The sequence below is a fragment of the Mirounga leonina genome, unplaced genomic scaffold (assembly GCF_011800145.1).
Source record: "Mirounga leonina isolate KUSES-001 unplaced genomic scaffold, KU_Mleo_1.0 Mir_418, whole genome shotgun sequence".
NCBI lineage: Eukaryota > Metazoa > Chordata > Mammalia > Carnivora > Phocidae > Mirounga > Mirounga leonina.
In genome coordinates this window covers 11,362,223-11,386,610 of record NW_023270739.1, presented here as the reverse complement: position 1 = coordinate 11,386,610, position 24,388 = coordinate 11,362,223, and the positions used below count along the sequence as shown (strand labels likewise).

The 24,388-nt window shown below is 43.1% G+C and overlaps 1 protein-coding gene across 1 annotated transcript; it reads right to left on the bottom strand.

The window, feature by feature from the left end:
• Positions 1–1,418: 1,418 nt before the first annotated feature.
• Positions 1,419–23,906, bottom strand: RTCB (RNA 2',3'-cyclic phosphate and 5'-OH ligase). Its single transcript, XM_034987642.1, has 12 exons — positions 23,718–23,906; positions 20,746–20,824; positions 16,590–16,657; positions 15,159–15,258; positions 14,080–14,236; positions 12,356–12,512; positions 10,532–10,691; positions 9,201–9,376; positions 8,513–8,701; positions 7,759–7,869; positions 6,292–6,411; positions 1,419–2,492 (listed from the first exon to the last, which is right to left on the bottom strand). Exons 1-12 carry the CDS (start codon positions 23,808–23,810, stop codon positions 2,385–2,387), a joined length of 1,518 nt encoding a protein of 505 aa, XP_034843533.1. The 5' UTR covers positions 23,811–23,906; the 3' UTR covers positions 1,419–2,384.
• Between the last annotated feature and the right edge of the window lie 482 nt (positions 23,907–24,388).

Here is a 24,388-nt window from a genome sequence, read left to right as displayed (position 1 = left end):
AAAATTAGTGATTCTTCCTATTTTGCTTATGTCTCATCAACTGGTTTTCCCATCCCTATGCTGATGACAGGGATGATACAGCCCATCATCAGTGTGAGGTTTTGAGAATATTATTAATTATAAATGGACTGACTTAAAGGCCCTAAAAAGGGACCAAGATGTGCAGTGTTAAGGACTCCTCTTTATCCATACTGAGCCAGATGGGGCTTATGGAAGGGTGTTCTAGCTGTGTGTGTGTGCAGAGGCCTAGGGGGTTGTTACTCAGGGCAATAAAAACAACCGATAATGTCCGCTTCATTTGAGCATTTATTTTTAAGTGGTTTTCTAACTCAAATGGGAAAATAACATCTCGAGAGAAAGGAAAACAATGCTTGTGCCTTTCTTTTTGAACTCAAAATGTTAATCATTACTTCCTATGGTCATCAATAGGGCTGAGCTCACTGCAAATGCTAATGTACAAGAAAAGCTCATAGCGCAGAACCACCACCTAAACCATTGTCTTTGTCTCTTCTTCTCACCTGCTCCTCCTCGTACCTCCCCGGAGGAACTTTCAAAGCTTCTAATAAAACTCAGCATATGTATTTAAGATGATACACAGCATTTCTTGCACTGCCATCAGTTAGTTTTGGGAGGGGACCTTGCTTTGCATTAGTTTCAAATGACACGTCATTCCGCAAGCCCGGTTATTAGGGGGAGTCTCCACTCCAACGTTGCTCACCCCTGGAGAAGCTAGTACCCGCCAGAAGCCTGTTCATCTCGAGGTGCCCTGCAGCGTTCGCTGGTAACATGCATCCTTCAGTCATGTGCGCACAGGAGTGGCTGGTCCAGTCTGAAGGCATGAGTGGCCTGTAATTATTACATCAAGAGTCCTAACTGGTTTGTTGGTTATTTTCAAACTCTACCATCAAAATATTTAGGTGACTGGGTGCTCAACGTCGAGCCACGCTATGCCGTTTCCTATCGGCCATTTTTCAGAGGAAGTCTACCTTTTCCAGCCCTTCCAAACGGCAGCATCTAGAAGGTACTCTAAGGAGGGTTTTTACTGTAAGTTGAGGTTTTAGGAAAGAATATTTTAGAGTGAGTCACTAAAAGCAACCTGGGAGAAAAGCAGGCAATAGCAACACTAACCAAAGTGAATCAAGCACAAATACTAATGGTCCTGAGATATAAACTACTAGGCACAAGATAAAACAACATAGGGTGCCTGGGTGGCTCAGTTGGTTAAGCGACTGCCTTCAGCTCCGGTCATGATCCTGGAGTCCCGGGATCGAGTCCCACATCGGGCTCCCTGCTCCGCGGGGAGTCTGCTTCTCCTTCTGACTCTCCCCCCTCTCATGCTCTCTCTATCTCATTCTCTCTTTCAAATAAATAAATAAAAAAAATCTTAAAAAAAAAAAAATAAAACAACATATTGCAACTTTATTAGATTTTTTTCTGTTTTACTGGCTGTTTGGACTCAACAAAGGCCTTAGTAACCTGTCACTTTAACATCTTCAGGTGTCACCGTAGAGAACACAAAATCTGACTGGATGGCACCCGTCAACCTGTCGAACAGAACAACCGTTAACATCACAGCTGTGGTCATGTAATGTTTTTATAATAATTCAATCACAAACATAAAGACACTCAGTATCATGTGGGGGGTTTTCTGCTGCTGCAGGACCTCATCCACAAAGTTTACCAAACCAGGCCTCGTTAATGACAGGTCCCAAAAGATGCCATGTGCAGGCAAAACTCTGCCTCATATTTAGGATAAGCAAAGTAGCAAGTCTATGAAAAATTGCTTTTGAGCCCCTATTCCTATACCTCCATACACGTTCCCTCCTCAACGTGTCCCATTATCCATTCATCTAACATCCGGATAGGACCCCGTGGGTACTTTCCAAGTGAGAGTGGTGTTTAGGGTTTTGCTGGTTTCAGGGGAAGGGGCTGGATGGGTGGATGAATGGACAAACAGACAAAGGGAGGAGGGAAAGGAAACATTTAAAAACCTTATTTACTAGAACGCGCTTCACGACACCTCTCAGACTATAAACCAGGCTTGCTGTAAAGAAGTTCATTCTGATGACTACAGGCTTCCATGAGTGAGTTAGGCAGTATCTTGATCTATCCCCACCCCCTAATAGATTTTCCTAAAACCTGTGGGACAATCAGGGAGGAAGCACAGACATCCCTTTCCAAACGAGGGCAGTGGGACTCCTCCCGGAAGGTAACGTTACGACCCTGGCTGCCGAGAGCAGCAGCTGCCCGCCAGCCACTCGGGGACGGGCAGTTACAGCTGTGCACATTGAGCCGGTCAGGTCTCGAGTCTGGTGTCTAAGGAGCGTTTCCGTCCACCTTCGTTCCATGAGGGGCAGTGGCGTTTGGCAACTGCGGTCAGCATTCTATCCTTTGATCACGGCAATCGGTCTCAGTTTAATGGCCTTCTTGCTGATTCCAGCATCGTGGCAGGTGTTCACCACATCCGTCACGTTCTTATAGGACTCGGGAGCCTGAAGGGAAGGAGTTAAAAACTGTAAAAATCTACTTAAAATGTAATCCTTGAAAGCATTAAACGTCATGTGGGATCAAAGAAATGCACATTAAAATACTACTGAGTTTTCTTTTTGGTGTGTGTATCAAACAAAGATGATGACTGAACTCAATGTTGGCAAGAGATTAATAAGATAAACTTTCACCTTTATATTTTTCCTCTCTGTCTCATAATTTCCCCATAGAATGTATATTACTTGTATAACTAGGAAAAACAGTAAATGTTTAACTGAATAAAACACACAACAGAAAGGAAATGCACCAAATCATCCTGTTAGCGGTCATTATCTTTGGTTGGTAGTTACTGGCCATTCTGACTTTATTTCCACAGTTGTCAAAATTTCTGGAATGAACAGCTATTACCTTCACAACAAGGGAAAGTTATTCAATGCACCTGTATTACTAACACCGTGTGTATGTTTATATGTATATACACGGACACGCTCGCTGTTCTTTCTGAGTTTGCAGCAAGACCTCGACCCTCCCTTCCCCCTCAGTCACTGTCCTGCCATTCAGACTAGTCTCATCACACACCCCCTCTCCCCAGTGATGGCAGCATAGCAGCTCAGGCCTCCCAGTGGATTCCCACAGGGCTCTGTACACACCCCTTGCTAGCTCATTCCCCTCCAATCTCTAACTTTCGCACTGCAGCCTCTGGACTCCTTCCAGTTAGTCATGTGCAGAATGCTCTCCCTGTCCCCCCGATCTGAACACTCCCTTCACCCTCCTGCTCTTGAGGAAACACAGATCTCCTTCAGGGATGTAACTTCCACCTCCAACTTTCTGAAGTACTAGCTACTTTCCCTCCTAAGTGGGGTCCTGCCATTAGGCCCAGGACGGTGACGGGTGTGGCCTTGCTCATCTTGGTTCTTTCCAGACCATTCGCACTCCCTCCCCACTAAGTAATCCCCGTTTCCCTTTTTGAGTCTCCGGTCATCTTTCATTCCCTCTTCTTGCTGCAGTTACCTGCTAGACCCGGAAGCACTCCGTAGCATTACTTGAAGATTTCTTGCTCCTGGCTCACTGTCACTCTGTTCTGCTATAATTCCAAATAGTTTCAATATCTAGGATAAGGACACTTTCAGTATCTTGGCTTCCAGTTCCTTGACTTTTGCTCCTTCAATGCTTACCCTGATCATTCACTCCCAGCCAGGGCCATACCCCACAACTTGTCATTAGCAGCAATTAAACTCCTCCCTAATCTCCACTTGGGAGCATGTCAGGCTGCTGACCACAGCTAGGTTTCCAGCTCATGCCCTCCTGTGCTCCATGTCCAACGATCCTTGAACCCCGTGAGATGTACAATCTCTTTGCAATTCCTCAACAACCTTGCGTCTCTTCCACGGCACCACACTTGCAGACCTGGTTAAAGTTAACTCACCCTCTATTTCACGCCTGCACGTGTACAGCTGAATGTAGCTGAAAAACACCCAGTCACCAAACTGAGCTCCAGTAGGCCCTTGCTGCTGTCCTGGCACCCACCCCAAATCTCACCAGGCTGATCACTCTTTCTCTTCAATGGTTATTTCATACCTTCTCCTGCGTCCCCACGCTTAAGTTGCTGGTACCACTTTCTACTACACTGAAAAAAGAGAAACCACCAGAACAGAATCTCCATAAAATCTCACCAGCTCTTCCCCGACTACCTGCATCCTACCTTCTCTCCTTTTATTAAGGATTCATTATCTGAGCTCCTAGCAAAGACCAACCCCATGCACTCTCATCTATCCAAGGACACTACTCCAATAATTCCCCCCTCTTTTCTGCATCAATTTCTCTTCCAGATTCTTCTCATCAGTGTGCCAGATCATGTTACTCTTCTGCTCAAAATTCTCCAATGTCTTCCCATCCCCTCCCTCAGAGTAAGTGCAAAAGTCCTTCTGTAAAGGAAAGGCAAGGACTCACACGATCTGGCGCTCCCACCTCTCTGACCTCAGCTCCCTCTTGCTTGTTCTTATCATAGTGGCCTTTTTGCTATTTCTCCAACATCCAGGCATAATCTCGCCTTAGGGTTTCTGCACGTGGCTGTTCTCTCTGCCTGGAAAGCTTGCCCCTAGATACCTACACAGTCCACTCTCTCACTCCCTTCAGGTCTTCACTCAAGTATCACTCCACTACACCCTATTTAAAACCGCACCCACTTCCTATCTTTCCCTATCCCTGTCCCATTCTTACTTTGTAGCACTTAATGTCTGTCATCTAACACTACATCTTTTACTCTGTGCTAAGTTTCACAAGAAAGGGATTTGTTGGTTTTGTTCTCTGCAGTACCCCAACTACCTAGAATAGCACCTAACTATAGATGTTTAATAAGTATTTCCTGAGTGAATGAAAAAATCATACGTAAAACATACACATAAAGAAAATACCAAGTATCAATAAAGGTTATCTCTGGTTGGTGTAATTTTATTTTATTTTATTTTTTATTTTTTAAAGATTTTTTATTTTATTTATTTGAGACAGAGAGAATGAGAGACAGAGAGCATGAGAGGGAGGAGGGTCAGAGGGAGAAGCAGACTCCCTGCCGAGCAGGGAGCCCGATGCGGGACTCGATCCAGGGACTCCAGGATCATGACCTGAGCCGAAGGCAGTCGCTTAACCAACTGAGCCACCCAGGCGCCCTAGTTGGTGTAATTTTAGATGTTTTGTTTTCTTCTTTGCATTTTCCAAAATCTCTTAATGAAATAGGTGTTTCTTTTCTTTTTTTTTTTTTAAGACAGGGAAGGGCTCAGGAGGGGCAGAGGGAGAGGGAGAAAGAGAGAATCTTAAGCAGGCTGCATGCCCAGAGTGGAGCCCGGCTTTATCTCACAACCCTGAGATCACGATCTGAGCTGAAACCAAGAATCGGACGTTTAACCAACTGAGCCACCACCCCATAAACAGGTGTTATTCTTAAAATCAAAGAAAAAATTGTTATTAAGAAATAAGGCTTTGGGGCGCCTGGGTGGCTCAGTTGGTTAAGCAACTGCCTTCGGCTCAGGTCATGATCCTGGAGTCCCTGGATCGAGTCCCACACTGGGCTCCCTGCTCAGCAGGGGGTCTGCTTCCCCCTCTGCCCTCTTCCCTCTCGTGCTCTCTGTCTCTCATTCTCTCTCTCTCTCAAATAAATAAATAAAATCTTAAAAAAAAAAAGAAATAAGGCTTTGTCGTACTCTGTGACTCAGTAAGTCTACTCTTGGGATTTCAGTCTGATTTTTTTTTAAGATTTTATTTATTTGAGAGAGAGAGAGAGAAACAGTATGAGAGGGGAGAGGGTCAGAGGGAGAAGCAGGCTCCCCGCTGAGCTGGGAGCCCGATGCGGGACTCGATCCCAGGACTCCGGGATCATGACCTGAGCTGAAGGCGTAGACACTTAACCAACTGAGCCACCCAGGAGCCCCTTCAGTCTGATTATTAAAAACAGCTGGATGGGGCACCTGGGTGGCTCAGTCGTTTAAGCATCTGCCATCAGCTCAGGTCATGATCCCAGGGTCCTGGGACTGAATCTGCTCAGCAGGGAGCCTGCTTCTCCCTCTCCTCCCCGTTCGCCATCTTTGTCTCTCTCTCAAATAAATAAATAAAATCTTAAAAAAAAAAGGTAAGAATCATTCTTGTGGACTTGCCTTGTAATTAATCTCCAAACAAAAGACAATGATAAATTGTAATTGAGGTTATTTAAAAACAAACATAGTTATCTGATAGCAATACCGAAAGTTATGCTGTGTAGTGGCATAAATCACAGACAGTTTTATGCGGAGCATTTATCGAAATTTCACTTACCTCTTCCATAACCAATTTGGGTGAGGCAACGCGGATTGCGATTCCCATATCTGCCAGTTTGTCCAAGACATCCTGAAAATCTAAATTACGACGAGATTTTGCTCGGGACAATGCACGGCCCTAGATTAGGAAAGGAATGAACTTTAAAAATTCTGAGCTAAAATTTACATTCAACTCCAATAATTATTTAAACTTTTGGGATTATATGCCTTTTCCCTGACTTCTTTAGAGTTAGAAAATAATCTTTTTCTGTTTTATCAACCTTAGTCTTTTGTTACAAATCGCATCATACCCTTCCAGAAAACAAATTTCCACCTATATAGAACATTCAGTATTGAAAGATTTAGTTTTGTATTTGTAATTAATTATCAATTCAATATAAATTGATTTTAATCACAAACAGTAGGTCTGTCATCACAAAAACCTTGTGCCTTTTGATTTAAAACAGTTTTTCAACCTTAGCACTACTCACATTTTGGGCTGGATAATTCTATGTCACATAGAATGTTCAGCAGCATCCTTGGCCTCTACTAGATGCCAGGAACAAAACTCCCCTCCCTTACCGTGACAATAAACAAACAAAAAAACAATGCCTCCAGGTGTTGCTAATGTGTGGTATGCGATGTTGTGCTGGTTATCACTGGGTTAAAAATGAGGAGTTGGGAGGCAGCTGGAAATGAGAAGGGATCAGAGAAAAAGGAAGGCTCAAATACATTTGTGAGGGTCTGTCCTATAAGAAGATACTCTAGAGTTTCAATTTTCCACTCCATCACTAGCTAAGCACTCTCATGGCTCAGAACATGGCGTGGCAAACTGGTTTGTGGGCCAATCTGGCCCACCACCTGTTTCTGTAAATAAAGTTTTATTGGCATACAGTAATTCCCATTGGTTTATGTATTGTCTATGGCTGCTTTTTCACTACAATAGCACAATGGAATAGGTACTACAGAGACCATATGGCCCCAAAGCCTAAAATATCTACTGTCTGGTGCTTTACAGAAAAAGTCTGCCAACCCCTGGCTTAGAAGATAAGAGGCGATATGGTGAAATAGGTGTGCTGTCTACGCCTGGGCTCTGAGGTGCAAATCCCCCAAATCTTGAGTGGACCTACCTAGAAAGGAGCAAATTCCGCAAATGACTAGGTCTGTGAATGGCTGAGATAAGCTGTGATGTGAACTTGCATCAGTTAAAGTTCTATCTGTTATGCCAATGTGGGAATTTCCCAGTCTGGATTTTGTGGACTTGCAGAGGTGGGAAACAGTCCCTCACTCTACAATGACTCCACTAAGGTAGAGATTACTAAGTGACCTTAGTTGGTTCACTAGACAGCATATATTATGGGAAGAAATTCAGGTAGGAAACAAGATGGATCCAAACTTCAACTCTGTTAATGCTCAAATACATTAACCTGTCAAAACGCAAAATGGCAAACTGAAGAGACCATTTCTAAGTTTCTGTTTTCCTTACCGCTCCATGACAAGTTGTTCCAAAGGTCTCAGTCATGCCCTGTTCAGTGCCAGTAAGAACGTAACTACAGGTACCCATAGTGCCGCCAATGAGCACGGGTTGTCCAGTGAGCTGAGGATGCAAACACCAATCCAACATATTACAATTTAGAAAAGCTTTAAATGAGCTTTTTATGCCTGAGATTTATACTTCCTCTTGTAGTGCAGGACTGTGGGAGAAACCTGGGCCTCCAAATACACTGCTTTCAAAACTTACTAGGACATATTTTAATTCTTGGATAACTGGGAGGGAAAAATGTGAGGACCAGGAAGGCAGCAGAAAACAGACAATGCAGGAGTGAAGCCAAATTCAAATGTCTGGCGAAGCGTCATTAGGAAGAACCATCCCGGGCAAGGCGCTTGACCTCTCCAGGTTCTGCTAAGGGCCCTTCTACCTCTACCACAACCAGATACCAAGAGGAGAGGAGAGATGAACAGACTGAGTTTAATCTTAATCTTGCCTTCCAATCATTCAAAGGCCTTGAAGAGATCACCTATATGGAGTAAAAGAGTCTCCATGCAGGACGTTTTAGACTTCCCACTGCAGGCACAGATGAGGGGGGAGTCATTGCTTCAGAGAAGACTGGAAATCACTGTTCTCAGGGAGGACAGACTTTCTTTACACAACCACTGCCTCTCTGTTTAAATTCACCCATGTTTAGAACGACCTAAATCATGCCCCCATGGCCTGAAACCACAAATGGCTTAGTACATACTTGGTAATCAACAGCAATGAGGGGATGGTGAGGGGGGAAAGCTCGGGTGGATCCCTTCCTGTGAACCAACAGTGTCCGTTCCTTTCCGTCCACCACGTGCTGCTCTACTTTGGCAATATTGTGAGAAACGTCATAGATCACATGCAGGTCCAAGTCATCAGGGGTTGTGTTGAAGACCTTGGCGAAGGCCTAAAAGGAAAAGCCTATGTTAAAAGCGGCCAGAACCAGCTCTTCAGAACTCCTCTGGTTTCAGCTGCTCTGTTCCTATAGGGAGTGAGGGATTTAAGAGCTCAAATACAGCAGTATTATTAATCTTCACATAAAAGACAAAAACCATCCTTTACACCACATTGCAAATTTCACTCCATAAATTCCAACTCTGGTTGAAAAGCTGCTGGGCTACTCTTAATTCCACTATTCAGAACAGCTTCTTCCTCAGCCTTCTAATCTTCGTGAATGCACTTCTATCCTATCTGCTGCTCAGGGCAAATTCTAGGAACAATTTTGGTTTCTCTTCTTTTCTCATTCCCCACACCTGATACTCTGCTGATTTGATTTAAGGAGACATCAAGAGCCTGGACACCTTGCCAATATTTCCAGGATTTATTACATAGATTTCGAAAACCGGATTCTATAGGCTCTTTTTTAAACCTTATCATGAGTAACAGAAGAGCAACTTCAACTGTACCTGACGGGTTAAGAAGGTCATGGAGGAGCGGTTGACCCAGGCATAGTTCCCAGCAGCTGCCATCCCCTTTAGGTAGTCCTGACCCTCTGGGGAAGCGATCCGAGCACAAGCCAACTGCCGGTCGTTGACTATAATCTTGTCTCTCTTCATGGCTTTTTCCATAGCTACCAGTGCATCTGGACCAGAGAGAAGAAGTCTAAATCGGCCGCTTTTACCTTTATAATTCAGCTTTATTGCAGAAAAGTAGGCTACATTCAAACCCATTTTTTAAAAAGCAAATAAAATACAACTTTTCCTTTGACGTGTTTCTAAGTTCATCTATTCGCTTGGTCAAGACATGGTTATTGAGGATCTTCTGTCAGCGCTGTGTGACACAAAGTATGTGGGTTACAAAGCTAACACCTTCCCTATAGGAACTTGGACAGGGAATGAGGTGAACACAAATAGCAACAACATGGTCTTAGTCTCCCCTTTCCTGGCATGAAAATGAATGAATAGAAATAGTAAAGTACATTTTATTACTGTCATGGTTTTAAAAAATAATCTTTTAGTGACTTAACAGAAAAGACTTGGAGACAAGTTGCTAGAAGAGCAGGAAAATCAAATCCATGGCAAAGTGCAGAGAAGTACTCAGTCAGAATTACTAGTCAGTGCTCCATACATTTGCTAGATTAAATATTCTAATGGGTCAAGCTGGCCCAAATTATTAAATTCCCATAGGATGAAATGTACACACAAGGATGAACTATTATAATATACAACTTAGGGTTTATAAAAATTTCCATGTGTTTATATACCTTCTCATAAATTCATAAATCCTTTCACACGTCCTATCAATCATCCAAAGTGACCTTGCTGCTGTTCCCCTGCCTTCTGCTTTTGTTCATGCTGTCTTTCGGTCATGAATGTCCTTTGTGCATGATTGTTCAAACTGCAAACAGTATGTGTTCACCACGCCACCTCCAGTATCTTTTTTTTTTTAAACGCTTTATATAGACTGTTCTTTGGTATTTTATCAAGTACTACCTTTTCATTTTAAAGAACGTGACATCTCTTTCTTGAGACAATTTGAGGGCAGGTCCTTGCCAATTTCATCACCGAATCCACTATAACACTTAATCTTGCATTATAGGTACGTAAAACACATCTGCATACATCATAAATGTATAAATGGAATAGTATAATGCAAACTATTTAATCTCCTATGACAATACCATGTGAAATAGTAAAAACCTATGCAATATAGTTCGAGCTTTCTCTCTGAAATCGCTATTTGGTTCCCTATAAATGCGTGTTTGAGCACTGAGTCAAAAATTAGATCCAGAATATACCTGTGGCTACTTGGTGGCCCAAGCCTCTGCTTCCACTGTGGATCATCACACACACCTGTCCCTTATGGTCGATGCCCATTTTCTTAGCTGCGTACTCATTGAAAATCTCATCCACAACCTGGATTTCTGCATAGTGGTTGCCTGCTCCCAGGGTCCCCAACTGCAAAAGTAAGAATGTCTGATAAAACACCTTCTATTTCGCTTTTAAAGATTTATTGATTTGAGAGAGAGAGTGCGGCAGTGTGCATGCACAAGTCGGGGGAGGTGCAGAGGGACAGTCTTCAAGTAGACTCCCCACTGAGCGGGGAGCCTGACACGGGGCTTGATCTCACAAACCCATGAGATCTTGACCTGAGTGGAAACCAAGAGTCAGACACTCAACTGACTGAGTCACCCAGGCGCCAGGCTTCTATTCTGCTTTAAAAAAAAAAATCATTTAAAAAGCAAATTGGTAAAATCAACTGGTAGATAAATAATCACAGTGTTTTATATAACAAAGAAATTTCTCAGCCTCAGAAATGCTTCATGCATTTAAAGCAATACACAATAAAAAAATATGGTAGAGTAGCTCTTGAAGTTTACTGTATCATTACTTGCTTGAGGTATATACAAATATGTATTAAAAACTTCATAAACCAAAACTCAGACCATTAAATGGCCCATAGAACATTTTAATTTTTTTTTTTAAAGATTTTTTTTATTTATTTATTTGAGAGAGAGTGAGAGAGAGAGAGCACAAGAGGGGGAAGCGGGAGAGGGAGAAGCAGACTCCCTGCTGAGCAGGGAGCCCGATGCGGGACTCGATCCCGGGACTCCAGGATCATGACCTGAGCCGAAGGCAGTCACTTAACCAACTGAGCCACCCCGGCGCCCCCCCATAGAACATTTTAAACGTTGTGGACAGAAGGGTCAAATTTTGGGATGAACTCTGGTGAATGCAGACTCTTACACAAGGTCTAAGTTCGAATGATTTTTAAAACATCTATGAGTTTAGTGACAACTACCATTATCCACCACTGAAAGAATGTATCCTGTAACTGGAGTTAAGAGATGATTTAGGGACCACGGCACAGAAGTGCTGGAAGAGTCTTTAGAGGCTGCCTAGATTTAACAAGTTTAACTAGTTTTCAGGTAAGAAAACCAGACTCAGAGGTACACCTGGGTGGCTCAAGTCGGTTAAGCATCTGCCTTCGACTCAGGTCATGATCCCAGGGTCGTGGGACTGAGTCCTGCATCGGGCTCCTTGCTCAGTGGTCCAGCCCTCCCAACACACTCTCCCTCTGCCTCTCCCCCTACTTGTGCTCTTGCACTCTGACAAATAAAATCTTAAAAGAAAAGAAAAGAAAAGAAAACCAGACTCAGGCAAAAGAGACTTGCCCACAGTCACAGAGAATTAATGGCAAAGCCATTGCCATTAGCTGTAGATTTCAAACATGTGGTATATTCTTATCTCATGGATGCCATGAACTGACAAGGTATGTCTTCTCATCTTGGACTCCATAAAACTCAGCCACATCTGTGGACTGTCAAAGTATGTATGTACGTAATTTGGGCATACATTTTTAAGCCTTATAATCATATCTCACTTTTCTCCCATCCATTTCTAATTCAGCACATTTTGTTTTGTTTTATGAACATCTGCAAGTTCCTAACAGTTTTTTAAGAGTAAGAACGAAGCATAAACAAATTTGTGTTCTTTTTGATATACTGTGAAAAACCTGGGGATATGTTTGCTACACAGAAGACATTTCCCCCTCAATAGAAACACACGACCCCCCCCCCCCACCCCCCGGCCCCAAGAACGTTGCCCCTCCCACGTGTTACCTGAGGAAGACCTCTTTTCTTAGCCCTTGCGGAGACCTTGTTGGGGTCAGCCTGCAACATCCTTCCGTACTCCTCACAGTGCTCCTTGTCCTCAGCCCAGGCATAGCCTTCCCTCAGGGACCAGTCCACACCCATCTCCAAGGCCTCCTCCAAGTCTCTGAGGGAATAATAAGGTCTGGTCATTTCACAGCCAAGGCAGAGCAAAAGCTAAGATGACCACACCTCAAAAGGGCAGAAGGAAACGGTCCATTTACTCTCGCCTGTGTACCAGGCGCTGTGCTAGATGCACAGTTTGTGCTCTCAGCAGCTCCAGGCTTTTTGAGGAAAGCAGCTACATAAATAATTGCGATATAAAACAGTAAGGACCATGTGAGAGATAACTATAGTTCTTCAGACATTTATTCAGTCCCTTGTACTCTTCAAATCTTCTTTGCTTTAGATTTGCCTCTCTGAAAGGCAAAGAAAATTTATAACTGCCATCAGATATCACCATCTACCACTAACTTTACCACAGCTACCCACCTTCATTAATAATTTATGAACAATTACAGCCAAATAATAAACCTATGTAAATGCCTTCAGGTGGCACAGGATAAATTTTAAGGTATCTCTGCAGAAATACTACATGGCTTCAGTGCACATGCATTTTGAAGGGGCACATACATTAAATCCCTAGAAGGAAACAGCCTTGATCTTCATCTAAGGTCCAGCCCTCCCAACACACTATCTGGAAGGTTAAATGATCTAGGTCATCTCCCCACTATAGCCCATTTCAAACATTATTTATGATATAGGACAAGATTTCTATTTAAAATATTTATGAAGATCTTAGAATTCATATTGTCCTAGGTATGCTTTTCAAACCAGGGCTGCATGTCAGGGACCACATAAATCGCAGATCCTCCAATTTATCAGTTTACTCCAAGTTTTTTGTTTTTGGTTTTTGGCTGGAGGGGAGCTGCAGAACTGTTAACAGCCAGAAACATACTGGTATTAACGTATGTACGTGTATGTAATTAGAATGCCAAAGTCACATAATTTTAAAGATAAAACAGAAGATGCCAAAGAAACATTCTAGTTAAGCACACGTTCCGCAAAGTTTAAGACGCACAGCTTTGCAAGAGCCATGACGGTACCGTCACTGGCCATCGAAAAGGCAGTTGTGCTGTGGCTTTCAATCTCATTCTCTACTGCTGAAATATTTAACATCCTCGCTAAATATACAACATTCAGTGCCATCATTCAAAAAGGAAGGTCATGGCTAAATAGAGGCTCACTGAAAAAAGGCGGTTCAGAATACAGCCTCTGAAACCAAAGGATCTCTGGTTTGAATCCTGACTTTACTTACTAGCTTACTACCTCTTTAAACCTCACTTTCCTTTGTCAATTGGGAATAACATTAGGGTTATTATCTAAATAAAATGACATGATAGACGTATACTATAGCACAGCGCCTTCCATGTAGGAAGTGCTCAGTAACTCTCAGGGGTATTTCTCTATTATAAATTCTGTGTGTCAAAGGCTGTTCTAATGAACATCACTTGACTAATCTCTCTAATCAATGGCGCAGGGGGCACCTCATGTGTAAAAGAACAATTCATTACCACTTCCTGAAAGGTGACTGAACAATCCCCATCCCCTAAGCATCCTACATTGGTTATGAATATGAGGGTCACGTGGTTATTTTCTTTCCCAATCTGTTTATTGGAATCTTGTCCTCTTACTTGGCACTCATGGGGATGACACCTTTTGATCCCACCCCAACAGGAATGTGGTCAAACATAGCTTGGGCAAGCTGCTCCTTCACAGGCTGGACATCGCTTTCGTCTAAATTGGTTCTTAGCAAGCGCACACCGCAGTTGATGTCAAATCCAACACCACCTGCAAAATAGAGAAGTCAGTCACAGATTAGCAAAACCAGGTAGTTGGGCAATGTTACCTGTGGTTTCTCACCATTAATATAGGGTTTGAAAGACAGCTCTTCTTTTATTTATTTATTTATTTTTTAAAGATTTTATTTATTTATTTGAGAGAGAGAGAATGAGAGACAGAGAGCACGAGAGGGAAGAGGGCCAGAGGGAGAAGCAGACTCCCTGCTGAGCAGGGAGCCCGATGTGGGACTTGATCCCGGGACTCCAGGATCATGACCTGAGCCGAAGGCAGTCGCTTAACCAACTGAGCCACCCAGGTGCCCCAGACAGCTCTTCTTTTAAAGATAACTTTTTAAAAGTAGCCTACAAAGTAGGTAGTCTGATGACATCAAAACACTTAAAGTAATGTACATACTACAGGTACTTTGTGGGCCAGGAAGGCGGTAATAAACAATGAGTATCATCTAGACTAAAGATTAAAAAAAGATATATACAACTAGAAATTAATCGTAATGATGATAATGAGAGCAATCACTTACCCAGTACTTCCTAAGTGCCTCGTACTGTGCTAAGTACTTTTCACAGCTTAGCTCATTTACTCCTCATAGTAATGCTACGTGGAGTTAACATTACTAGCTCCAATTTGCCCGAGAATTAACTGGGACACAAAGAAGACACATAATTTGCCAGCGAAGCATTTCAGTTTGTTTTGTAGCCAATGTCTAAAAACTGCCTGGCATATAGTAGGAGCCCAAATAATTTTCCATAAATGTACACTTTACTTGATATTTTAATAGCCTCCGAGTGTCCAAAATTAATCCTCTCAGTAAAGTAGGGGACAAGGAATGATAGACATGAGACTGAGAGATGTCCATCCTCTATTTCAGAAGGACTGCTTCACACCTGACGGCAGATGTGCACAGTGACCTTACCTGGGGATACCACTGCTTCGGGGTCACTCATATCAAAGGCTGCCATATTCCCAATAGCAAACCCATAACCTGAATGGACATCAGGAAGCCCAATAGATCGCTGAAAGAGAATTAGAAAATGAAATACAGCTTTCTCAACCTGACAAGACCATATTAATTCTCACGTGGGCTGTGGGCCGAAGCCTTCCCCAAATCAAGATTCTGTTTTTGTGAAACCTTCTCTATTGGTGAAAATTAAGTATAAAAACTTCTAATCATAAAGTTAAAAATAGCAGGAAAAAAAACCTTTTTAATAAAGTCTGACCATTAACTAAGAAAACTGAAACAGAAACGCCTCAGTATAACATGCTATAGGAGGGCCACATACTAACTTTAAGGTAGTATTATGTTCTAAATATTTATTGTTATAAAAGAAAAATTTACTTATTATTTCAGAGAGAGAGAGAGAGCGGGGTGAGGAGGTGAAGAGGGAGGGAGAATATCTTAAGCACTCTCCGCTGAGTGTGAAGCCCAAAGCAGGGCTTGATCCCGTGACCCTGAGATCATGACCTGAGCCGAAATCAAGAGTTGGATACTCAACCAACTGAGCCACCCAGACACCCGAAGTAGAATTACATTTTAAAGATAATCTTCAGACACGGACAAATTGTGGTCCCATCAGGCTAAGTGAAGGGAAATATCTGATTTATACTGGTCCTTAGTGTTTAAGCCATCATAGGCAAATGTAATCCATTTGCTGGTATGAATACTGTACACTTTCTACATCTGGGGCCTAGGAAAGGGCCCTGACCCAGGAAGAATGCAGGTCAATGCAGACACCTAGACACCTAAGAGTTCCTTACATGCACAGTCCATTTCTGTTCATTTTCCTCCCAAGTGCCAGCACAATAAATGGTATAAAGACCTCAAAAAATGTCTGCTGTAAGGATTTCATACCTTCTTGTGATGGTGGAACCTGAATGTTAGACTGTGGAGGGGCCCCACTTGCACCACCCAGGCCTACCTGTTATCGCCACCATCCTCCTTTCCCAATCATGCCTACAACAACTGTACTGTACTTTCTCCCTCCCCACAGGTCTAACCCTTACACTTCTGTCCATTCTTTCTCCAATCATCCCCTTGAATGGGACCAGAGTGAAACTTTCAATGGTGGTATCCTGATCCAGGAATAATGCTGTACTGTGACAAAGAAACAAGAGAACAAAACTACTTCAAAGATTTTCAAATGCTTACAGGTTCTAGCAAAAAGTAACCAGAAACTGAGATGCTATCTAGACTCAATTACTTCTTTAAGCTCCATGGTTATTTGTAGATGTTTGAAGGTCACTATCTAAGTGACACCGCTATCAGTTAGGCCTGGCCATTCATCCACTCGCAAACTTTGAGACTAAGACAAAATATAAATGATTCAAACTCTGAACATGGACTCACATGAACAATCCCAGGCAGGGCTGCCACATTGCCAATTTGTTTCATGGCTGGCAGGAAGCCACCGACACCTGAAGACAAAAATTCAGAATTAGAAAAGGGGACGCAGATGATTTTTAGCATTAAGTACATTCAGAGGTTTCTTGCTTGCGTTAAATGAAGGGGTAGTGGTCAGGACCACCAGAACAACAAAGCAGGAGAGGATGTTTGGGGTGAAGTGGGAAGGGGGCTTCATCAAGAAGGCAGCCAGCACGGGGGCACCCGGGTGGCTCAGTCGTTAAGCGTCTGCCTTCGGCTCAGGTCATGATCCCAGGGTCTTGGGATCGAGCCCCGCATCGGAACTCGGCGGGAAGCCTGCTTCTCCCTCTCCCACTCCCCCTGCTTGTGTTCCCTCTCTCTCTGTCAAATAAATAAAATCTTAAAAGAAGAAGAAGAAGAAGGTGGCCGCAGCAGACGCACAGGACGGTAGCGAGGGCAACCGGAGTAATCACAGACACGCTGTCAGCGTTCTGTGCATACCACGGGAAGGTTCCTTGCAAACACAGCACTGAGAAATGTGAAACAACTAATAAACGTTATGTTGCCGATGTAAAAAAAAAAAAAAAAAAAAATTCTTTCAATAGTTTTATTATTTACGCAAAAAGAAAAAAATCAACACTGGTTTTACTCTAAGTGACAAAGAAGGGCAATGCAGAAGAGCTGGGACAACACTGGACTGAAAGGCAGGGGACATGGGGCTCTAGCTTTGCTCTATCACTTGGTCGCAGTGTCATTTTAGGCAAGTCAGGATGTCCTGGTGGGGACAGGGGTGGGATTTAGACTGTGGAGCTAAAAATAAATGGGTTAAAACCAGGTTCCACTGTAATCATTAGAGCATTATATTAGAGCTTTATACACTTATCCCTAAACATTGGTGCAGTTCTGCAAGGTAAGTGTAATCAACTCCCCTTTACAGACGAGATTAGCTGAAGTTCAGTGAGGCTAATCAGTGTACTCGTTAAGAATGCAGACTCTGGAATCAGACACTCTTAGATCTAAGTTCCGCCTCTGTCATTGAGAAGTTATGCAACTGGACTAATTAAAACGACTTACCAACAAACAAGAGCTCAGGGCTGGATGGCTTCCCAGGGGAATTCTACCAAACATTTAAAGCAGAATTAATACCTATTCTTATGAAACTGTTCCAAAAAGGAAAACTTCCAAACTCATTTTACGAGGCCAGCACTACCTTGACCCCGAAACCAGACAAAGACCCCCTCAAAAAGGAGAATTACAGACCAATATCCCTGGTGAACATGGATGCAAAAATTCTCGCCAAAATACTAGCCAATAGGATCCAACAGTACATTAAAAGGATTATTCACCACGACCAAGCAGGATTTATTCCTGGGCCGCAAGGTTGGTTCAACATCCACAAATCAATCAATGTGATACATTAATAAAAGAAAGAACAAGAACCGTATGATCCTCTCAATAGATGCAGAAAAAGCACTTGACGAAGTAAAGCATCCTTTCTTGATTAAAACTCTTCAGAGTATAGGGAAAGAGGCTACATACCTCAGTATCATAAAAGCCATCTATGAAAAACCCACAGTGAATATCACTCTCAATGGGGAAAAACTGAGAGCTTTCCCCCTAAGGTCAGGAACACGGCAGGGATGTCCACTATCACCACTGCTATTCAACAGAGCACTACAAGTCCTAGCTTCAGCAATCAGACAACAAAAAGAAATAAAAGGCACCCGAATCCGCAAAGAAGAACTCAAACTCTCACTCTGCAGATGATATGATACTTTATGTGGAAAACCCAAATGACTCCACCCCAAAACTGCTAGAACTTATACAGGAATTCAGTAAAGTGTCAGAATATAATATCAACGCATAGAGATCAGTTACATTCCTATACACCAACAACAAGACAAAAGAAAGAGAAAATAAGGAGTTGATCCCATTTACAACTGCACCCAAAACCATAAGATACTTAGGAATAAATCTAACCAAAGAGGAAAAGAATCTGTATTCAGAAAACTATAGAATACTCAGGAAAGAAATTGAAGAAGACACAAAGAAATGGAAAAGCGTTCCATGCTCATAGACTGGAAGAACAAATATCGTGAAAATGTCTATGCTACCTAGAGCAATCTACACATTTAATGCAATCTCTATCAAAATACCATCAATGTTTTTCAAAGAAATGGAACAAATAATCCTAAAATTTGTATGGAAGCAGAAAAGACCCCGAATAGCCAGAGGAATGTTGAAAAAGAAAAGCAAAGCTGGCGGCATCACAATTCCGGACTTCCAGCTCTATTACAAAGCTGTCATCATCAAGACAGTATGGTACTGGCACAAAAACAGACACATAGATCAATGGAACAGAATAGAGAGCCCAGAAATGGACCCTCAACTCTATGGTCAACTCATCTTTGACAAAGCAGGAAAGAATGTCCAATGGAAAAAAAAAAGTCTCTTCAGCAAATGGTGTTGGGAACATTGGGCAGCCACATGCAGAAGAATGAAACTGGACCATTTCCTTACACCACACACAAAAATAGACTCAAAATGGATGAAAGACCTAAATGTGAGACAGGAATCCGTCAAAACCCTTGAGGAGAACACAGGCAGCAACCTCTTTGACCTCAGCCGAAGCAACTTCCTAGAAACATCGCCAAAGGCAAGGGAAGCAAGGGCAAAAATGAACTATTGGGACTTCATCAAGACAAAAAGCTTTTGTGCAGCAAAGGAAACAGTCAACAAAACCAAAAGATAACCCGACAGAATGGGAGAAAATATTTGTAAATGACATATCAGACAAGGGGCTAGTATCCAAAATCTATAAAGAACTCATCAAACTCAACACCCAAAGAACAACCAATCCAATCAAGAAATGGGTGGAAGACATGAACAGACATTTCTGCAAAGACATCCAAATGGCCGACATATGAAAAAGTGCTCAACATCACTCGGCATCAGGGAAATACAAATCAAAACCTTAATGAGATACCACCTCACACCAGTCAGAATGGCTAAAATTAACAAGTCAGGAAACAACAGATGTTGGCAAGGATGTGGAGAAAGGGGAACCCTCCTACACTGTTGGTGGGAATGCAAGCTGGTGCAGCCACTCTGGAAAACAGTATGGAGGTTCCTCAAAAAGTTGAAAATAGAGCTACCCTACGACCCATCAATTGCACTACTGGGTATTTACCCCAAAGATACAAATATAGGGATCCGAAGAGGTACGTGCACCCCAATGTTTATAGCAGCAGTGTCCACAATAGCCAAACTATGGAAAGAGCCTAGATGTCCATCAACAGATGAATGGATAAAGAAGATGTAGTATATATACACCATGGAATAGCATGCAGCCATCAAAAAAACGAAAGCTTGCCATTTGCAAAGACGTAAATGGAACTAGGGGGTATTATGCTAAGCAAAATAAGTCAATCAGAGAAAGGAAAGTATCATATGATCTCAGTGATGCGAGGAATTTGAGAAACAAGACAGAGGATCATAGGGGAAGGGAGGGAAAAATGAAACAAGACAAAACCAGAGAGGGAGACAAACCATAAGAGACTCAATGTCAGGAAACAAACTTAGGGTTGCTGGAATGGAGGGGGGTGGGAGGGATGGGGTGGCTGGGTGATAGACATTGGGGAGGGTATGTGCTACGGTGAGCGCTGTGAATTGTGTAAGACTGATGAATCACAGACCTGTACCCCTGAAATAAATAATACATTATAAGTTAATAAAAAATAAATAAAACTACTTAACATCACTGAGCCTTGCCTTACATTACACGTCTGTAAAATGGACATAACATTTTCCTCTTAAAATTACTCTTAAGAATTACATGAGATAATCTACGTAATGTACCTAGCAAAGTGCCTGGCACATAGTAAGTGCACAATAAATGGTAGCTCGTTATTACTGTTCGAGGTTAGCTTCAAAATCAACCAGGTCTACCCAGCTCCAAACAGTTTCTACAAAGCAAGGTGGCTAACAATGTGATCACAAATAAGTAACAGGTTTTTGGTCTCATTTAAGTCTTATTACCTGACAATACTTTTGAATTTTTAAATTACAATTGAGTTAGCATTATCATGCCACAGGGAAGATACTATTTATATGGCCACATGTAAAACTCTAATGTACTTACCACCACCCCGACAGGCATTCCTTAGTTCCTCAAACATTAATTTTTCCAGAGCATCATTCACGTAGAAAACTCCTTCAACCTGGTACGAACAAAAAGGAAAAACTATGAGCACATGCCTATGATATATAGGCACTGGACAGAACGCACGTACTATATGTAATATTTATTTTACTTTACTCCTTATAAAACACTTTCTCATTACCTTAAGCAAGCACAAAACTTCCTAACAAAGACTACCAGATGCTCCTATCTTTAAATATGTATTAAAAATGTATTTTGCAATGTTCTCAAATTGTTTATTCTCCTACTCTTAAAGAAACACTTAAGAATTCAACAGGAATTTTCTGCATGTGTGATAAAGAAGTCTTGGGGCGCCTGGGTGGCTCAGTTGGTTAGGCATCTGCCTTCAGCTCAGGTCATGATCCTGGAGTCCCAAGGATGGAGCCCCTCACCACACTCATGCTCTCTCTCTCTCAAATAAATAAAACCTTTAAAAAAAACAAAAAAGAAAGAAAGAAAGAGAGAAAGAAAGGAAAGACTTCCAACTATGCTCTCACCAAGGCCAAAAGTCCTACTACTCTTGTGCTTCTAAAAACCAGTGGGTCTTGATAAATGAATGAATCAAAAGGGTAAAATTCTAAACATAAAAATGCAGTCATCTGACCTTAGTGTATTTTTTCTGTGCCTAAGACAACAGCACATTACACTTTATTTTGTCCTATGCTGATTTGTAAATCAATACTTAGGTAAAGAGTAAAAAAAATTTAACATGGAGCTACACAGCTGTGTGCTTAGTTCTAGAATCTACACAATTTAAGAGGATAAAGGAGCCTGACCAAAAAATACAAAAGGCAATGGAGGACGTAATTATGTAGCACCAAAGGCCAGAACACTTTTATCAGATATCAAAGATAATGAAGAAGCTGCCCACTGAAGAAGCAGAGACTTAACACTAATCACCTGGACAAATTTCTTTCTTTTGTAAGAAAGAGGACTTCTGCTTGAATAACACCAGTTGAAAACGGAAAATGTCTCCAGTACAATTTTCTTTTTTTTTTTCCAGTACAATTTTCTAAGGGCCACATTTTATTAATTCACCAAACATTTACTGAGGACTTATTATGCTTTAGGCACTGTAGTGGGCAATAGGGGAGATACAAAGAATATATAAGATCCTGTTTTTTTTTTTTTAAAGATTTCATCCATTTGTCAGAGAGAGAGGGGCAGGCAGAGGGACAAGCAGGCTCCCCACTGAGCAAGGAGCCCGATGTGGGACTTGACCCCAGGACCCTGAGATCATGACCTGAGCTGAAGGCAGACGCTTAACTGAGCCACCCAGGTGTCCCTAAGATCCTGTTTTTGAGGAAATTTCCAACCCAGGATGCAGCCCAGACTAGAAAATTAAGAGGGTAATGAGGCAAGCACTATGACAGGAGAGTGGTATGGAAGAAACTGATGAAGTGGCTCAGTAGCCCAGGGAGCTGGAGGAGGCTTGAGAGGTGTTCACGGTTTTAACCAGCTCTTCAAAGACCAGAGACATCACTGGAGCTGCAAGACATTCAGGAGATATAAAGGAGACACAAAAATGACATAAAACTGGAAGGGGAGTCTTTTAGGGAAGAGGAATTTTTAGTGCAGCATGTGGGTCTTAAGGGAGGAACAAAGATTAAGGAGGACAGATTCGGTAATTATTGTGAAATTCACTCATCTCTCAAGAATGGGAATTCAGTTCAAGCTTCGCATAAAGGTCAGCAACTTTTTAAGAGCAGTATATCGAGATTTCAACCCTCCATTCTTAGGGGAGAAATGACAGTAAAGCGCCGTACAAAGAGTCAAACGGTAACTGCCCGTCGCAAGATGAGACTTGCTCGTAGGCAGAATTAGCAGCAGTGTGTGCCAAAAGTGCAGCTAGAACCACTCCCAGACACTGACAGTGTGTTACCATGACCATCATGTCGTGGTTATTGCCTGCCTACTCCTTCATTCAGGGAACCGGATTCCATAAACAGAAACTGGCTAAACGGAAAACAGCAAAATGGAATCTTAGGACCCTGGCCCTTTCCTCCTCTCGGTGTCTAGCTTTGCTCATGGGGGACACTCGGTAAGTTCTGATACTGAGTAAAAGGAGTGGAGTGGCTGTCAGGAACTCTTACCAAGACACAGACTCACAAGCCTCCAGTACACTTACAGGGCACCTTAAGGGAGGTCAAAAGCTACTTAACATATGTCCCCAAAACCTTACAAATGACTGTTTTCTTCACTTTAATGGAAAATAACAGGCACAAATGGCAATGAAGCCCGAGGGAGATAGCGAGCCCAGGCTTTCGCACTCCCTGGTACTGGGTTCCAAGTCTCCACCGGGAATACATCATTCTGTCAGAGGAAAGAGAAGTAAAATGGGTATCAAGTCCTGGCTGAGCTTCCTACTAGGCGGCTGGAGGGAACTGTGTCACCAACCCACCCCCGGCGAAGTGAGTATTAAAAACAAGCCACCCTGCCCTGCGAACCTTCTACACAGCCGCGAGAGGCACACACGTTTTATTGAACAGTGAACGCTAATAACTGGCTTCAGCAAACACAGGTCCGTAAACGTCACCCAGATGGCCGGCATGACTCAGGAAGGGGGTTCCCGTCCCAGCAACCCCACCTTGGACTGACTGGCTGTGCCACCATGTGAAAAACCACCAACGTCTCCAAAGCTCGGGAACGAAACGTCTTACGGCGTTTGGGACTCCCACGCGAAAGCGCTTTTGCAAGCGCGAATTTCGCGTTCACTTGGCTTCCCCAGGAACGTTCCGCTTCGCGGACCTTTTGCGCCGGGAGGTGGGGCCGGCCGGAAGGTGGGGGCGGGACGGTCCCCGCGCCCGGCCAGGGGTCGGGAGGGCGAGCGGGAAGGCCGGGCCCGGTGGGCAGGGAGGTGCCGCGGGCCCCCGGGGAAGGCCCCGCCACCGGCTCCCGCTTCCCCGCCTCACCTGCATGTTGGGCACGAAGCCCTTCTTGATTCTCCAGCAGTTTTTACTGATCTTTTCCAAGAACTGCAGCTCATCATTATAACTACGACTCATGGCGGCGACAACGGTAGCAAAAACTCCCCGCTCCGCTTTGAAGAGACGCTGCCGCGCTGTCCCGCTGCCTGAAGTACCGCCTTCCGGAAGTCAACGCGCAGGCGCGGTAGGCTCCGCCGCAGGATGGGCGACGGCAAGCACCGAGGCTCGAAACTCCTGCCACCAAAATCGCTTTTATCTCGGTAAGTTAGACTGCCCTCTAGTGTTTATCTTTCGGATATTTACTAAGCCCTCTTCCAGGCTTAAAGCGAAACTACATGCAGTCGTTTCTAGTGAGATGTAGTCGTCCTTTGTTTTGGAAGTGCTCGAAAAACACACTGAATCTGGATCAGGTCCAACTGCTGTAATGAAAATCTGCGTGGAGTTTACATTCCCAACAGTGAGGGAAAAAAGATGTGGATAGCCGAGAAACATGTTTAAAAATATAACTGGACATTTGTAATGTTTCAGAATGAATTTGTGGATGCACATTAAATAACTTTTCTGTAGAAAAGAACATTCCAGGGGCACCTGGGTCGCTCAGTCGTTAAGCGTCTGCCTTCGGCTCAGGTCATGGTCCCAGGGTCCTGGGATCGAGC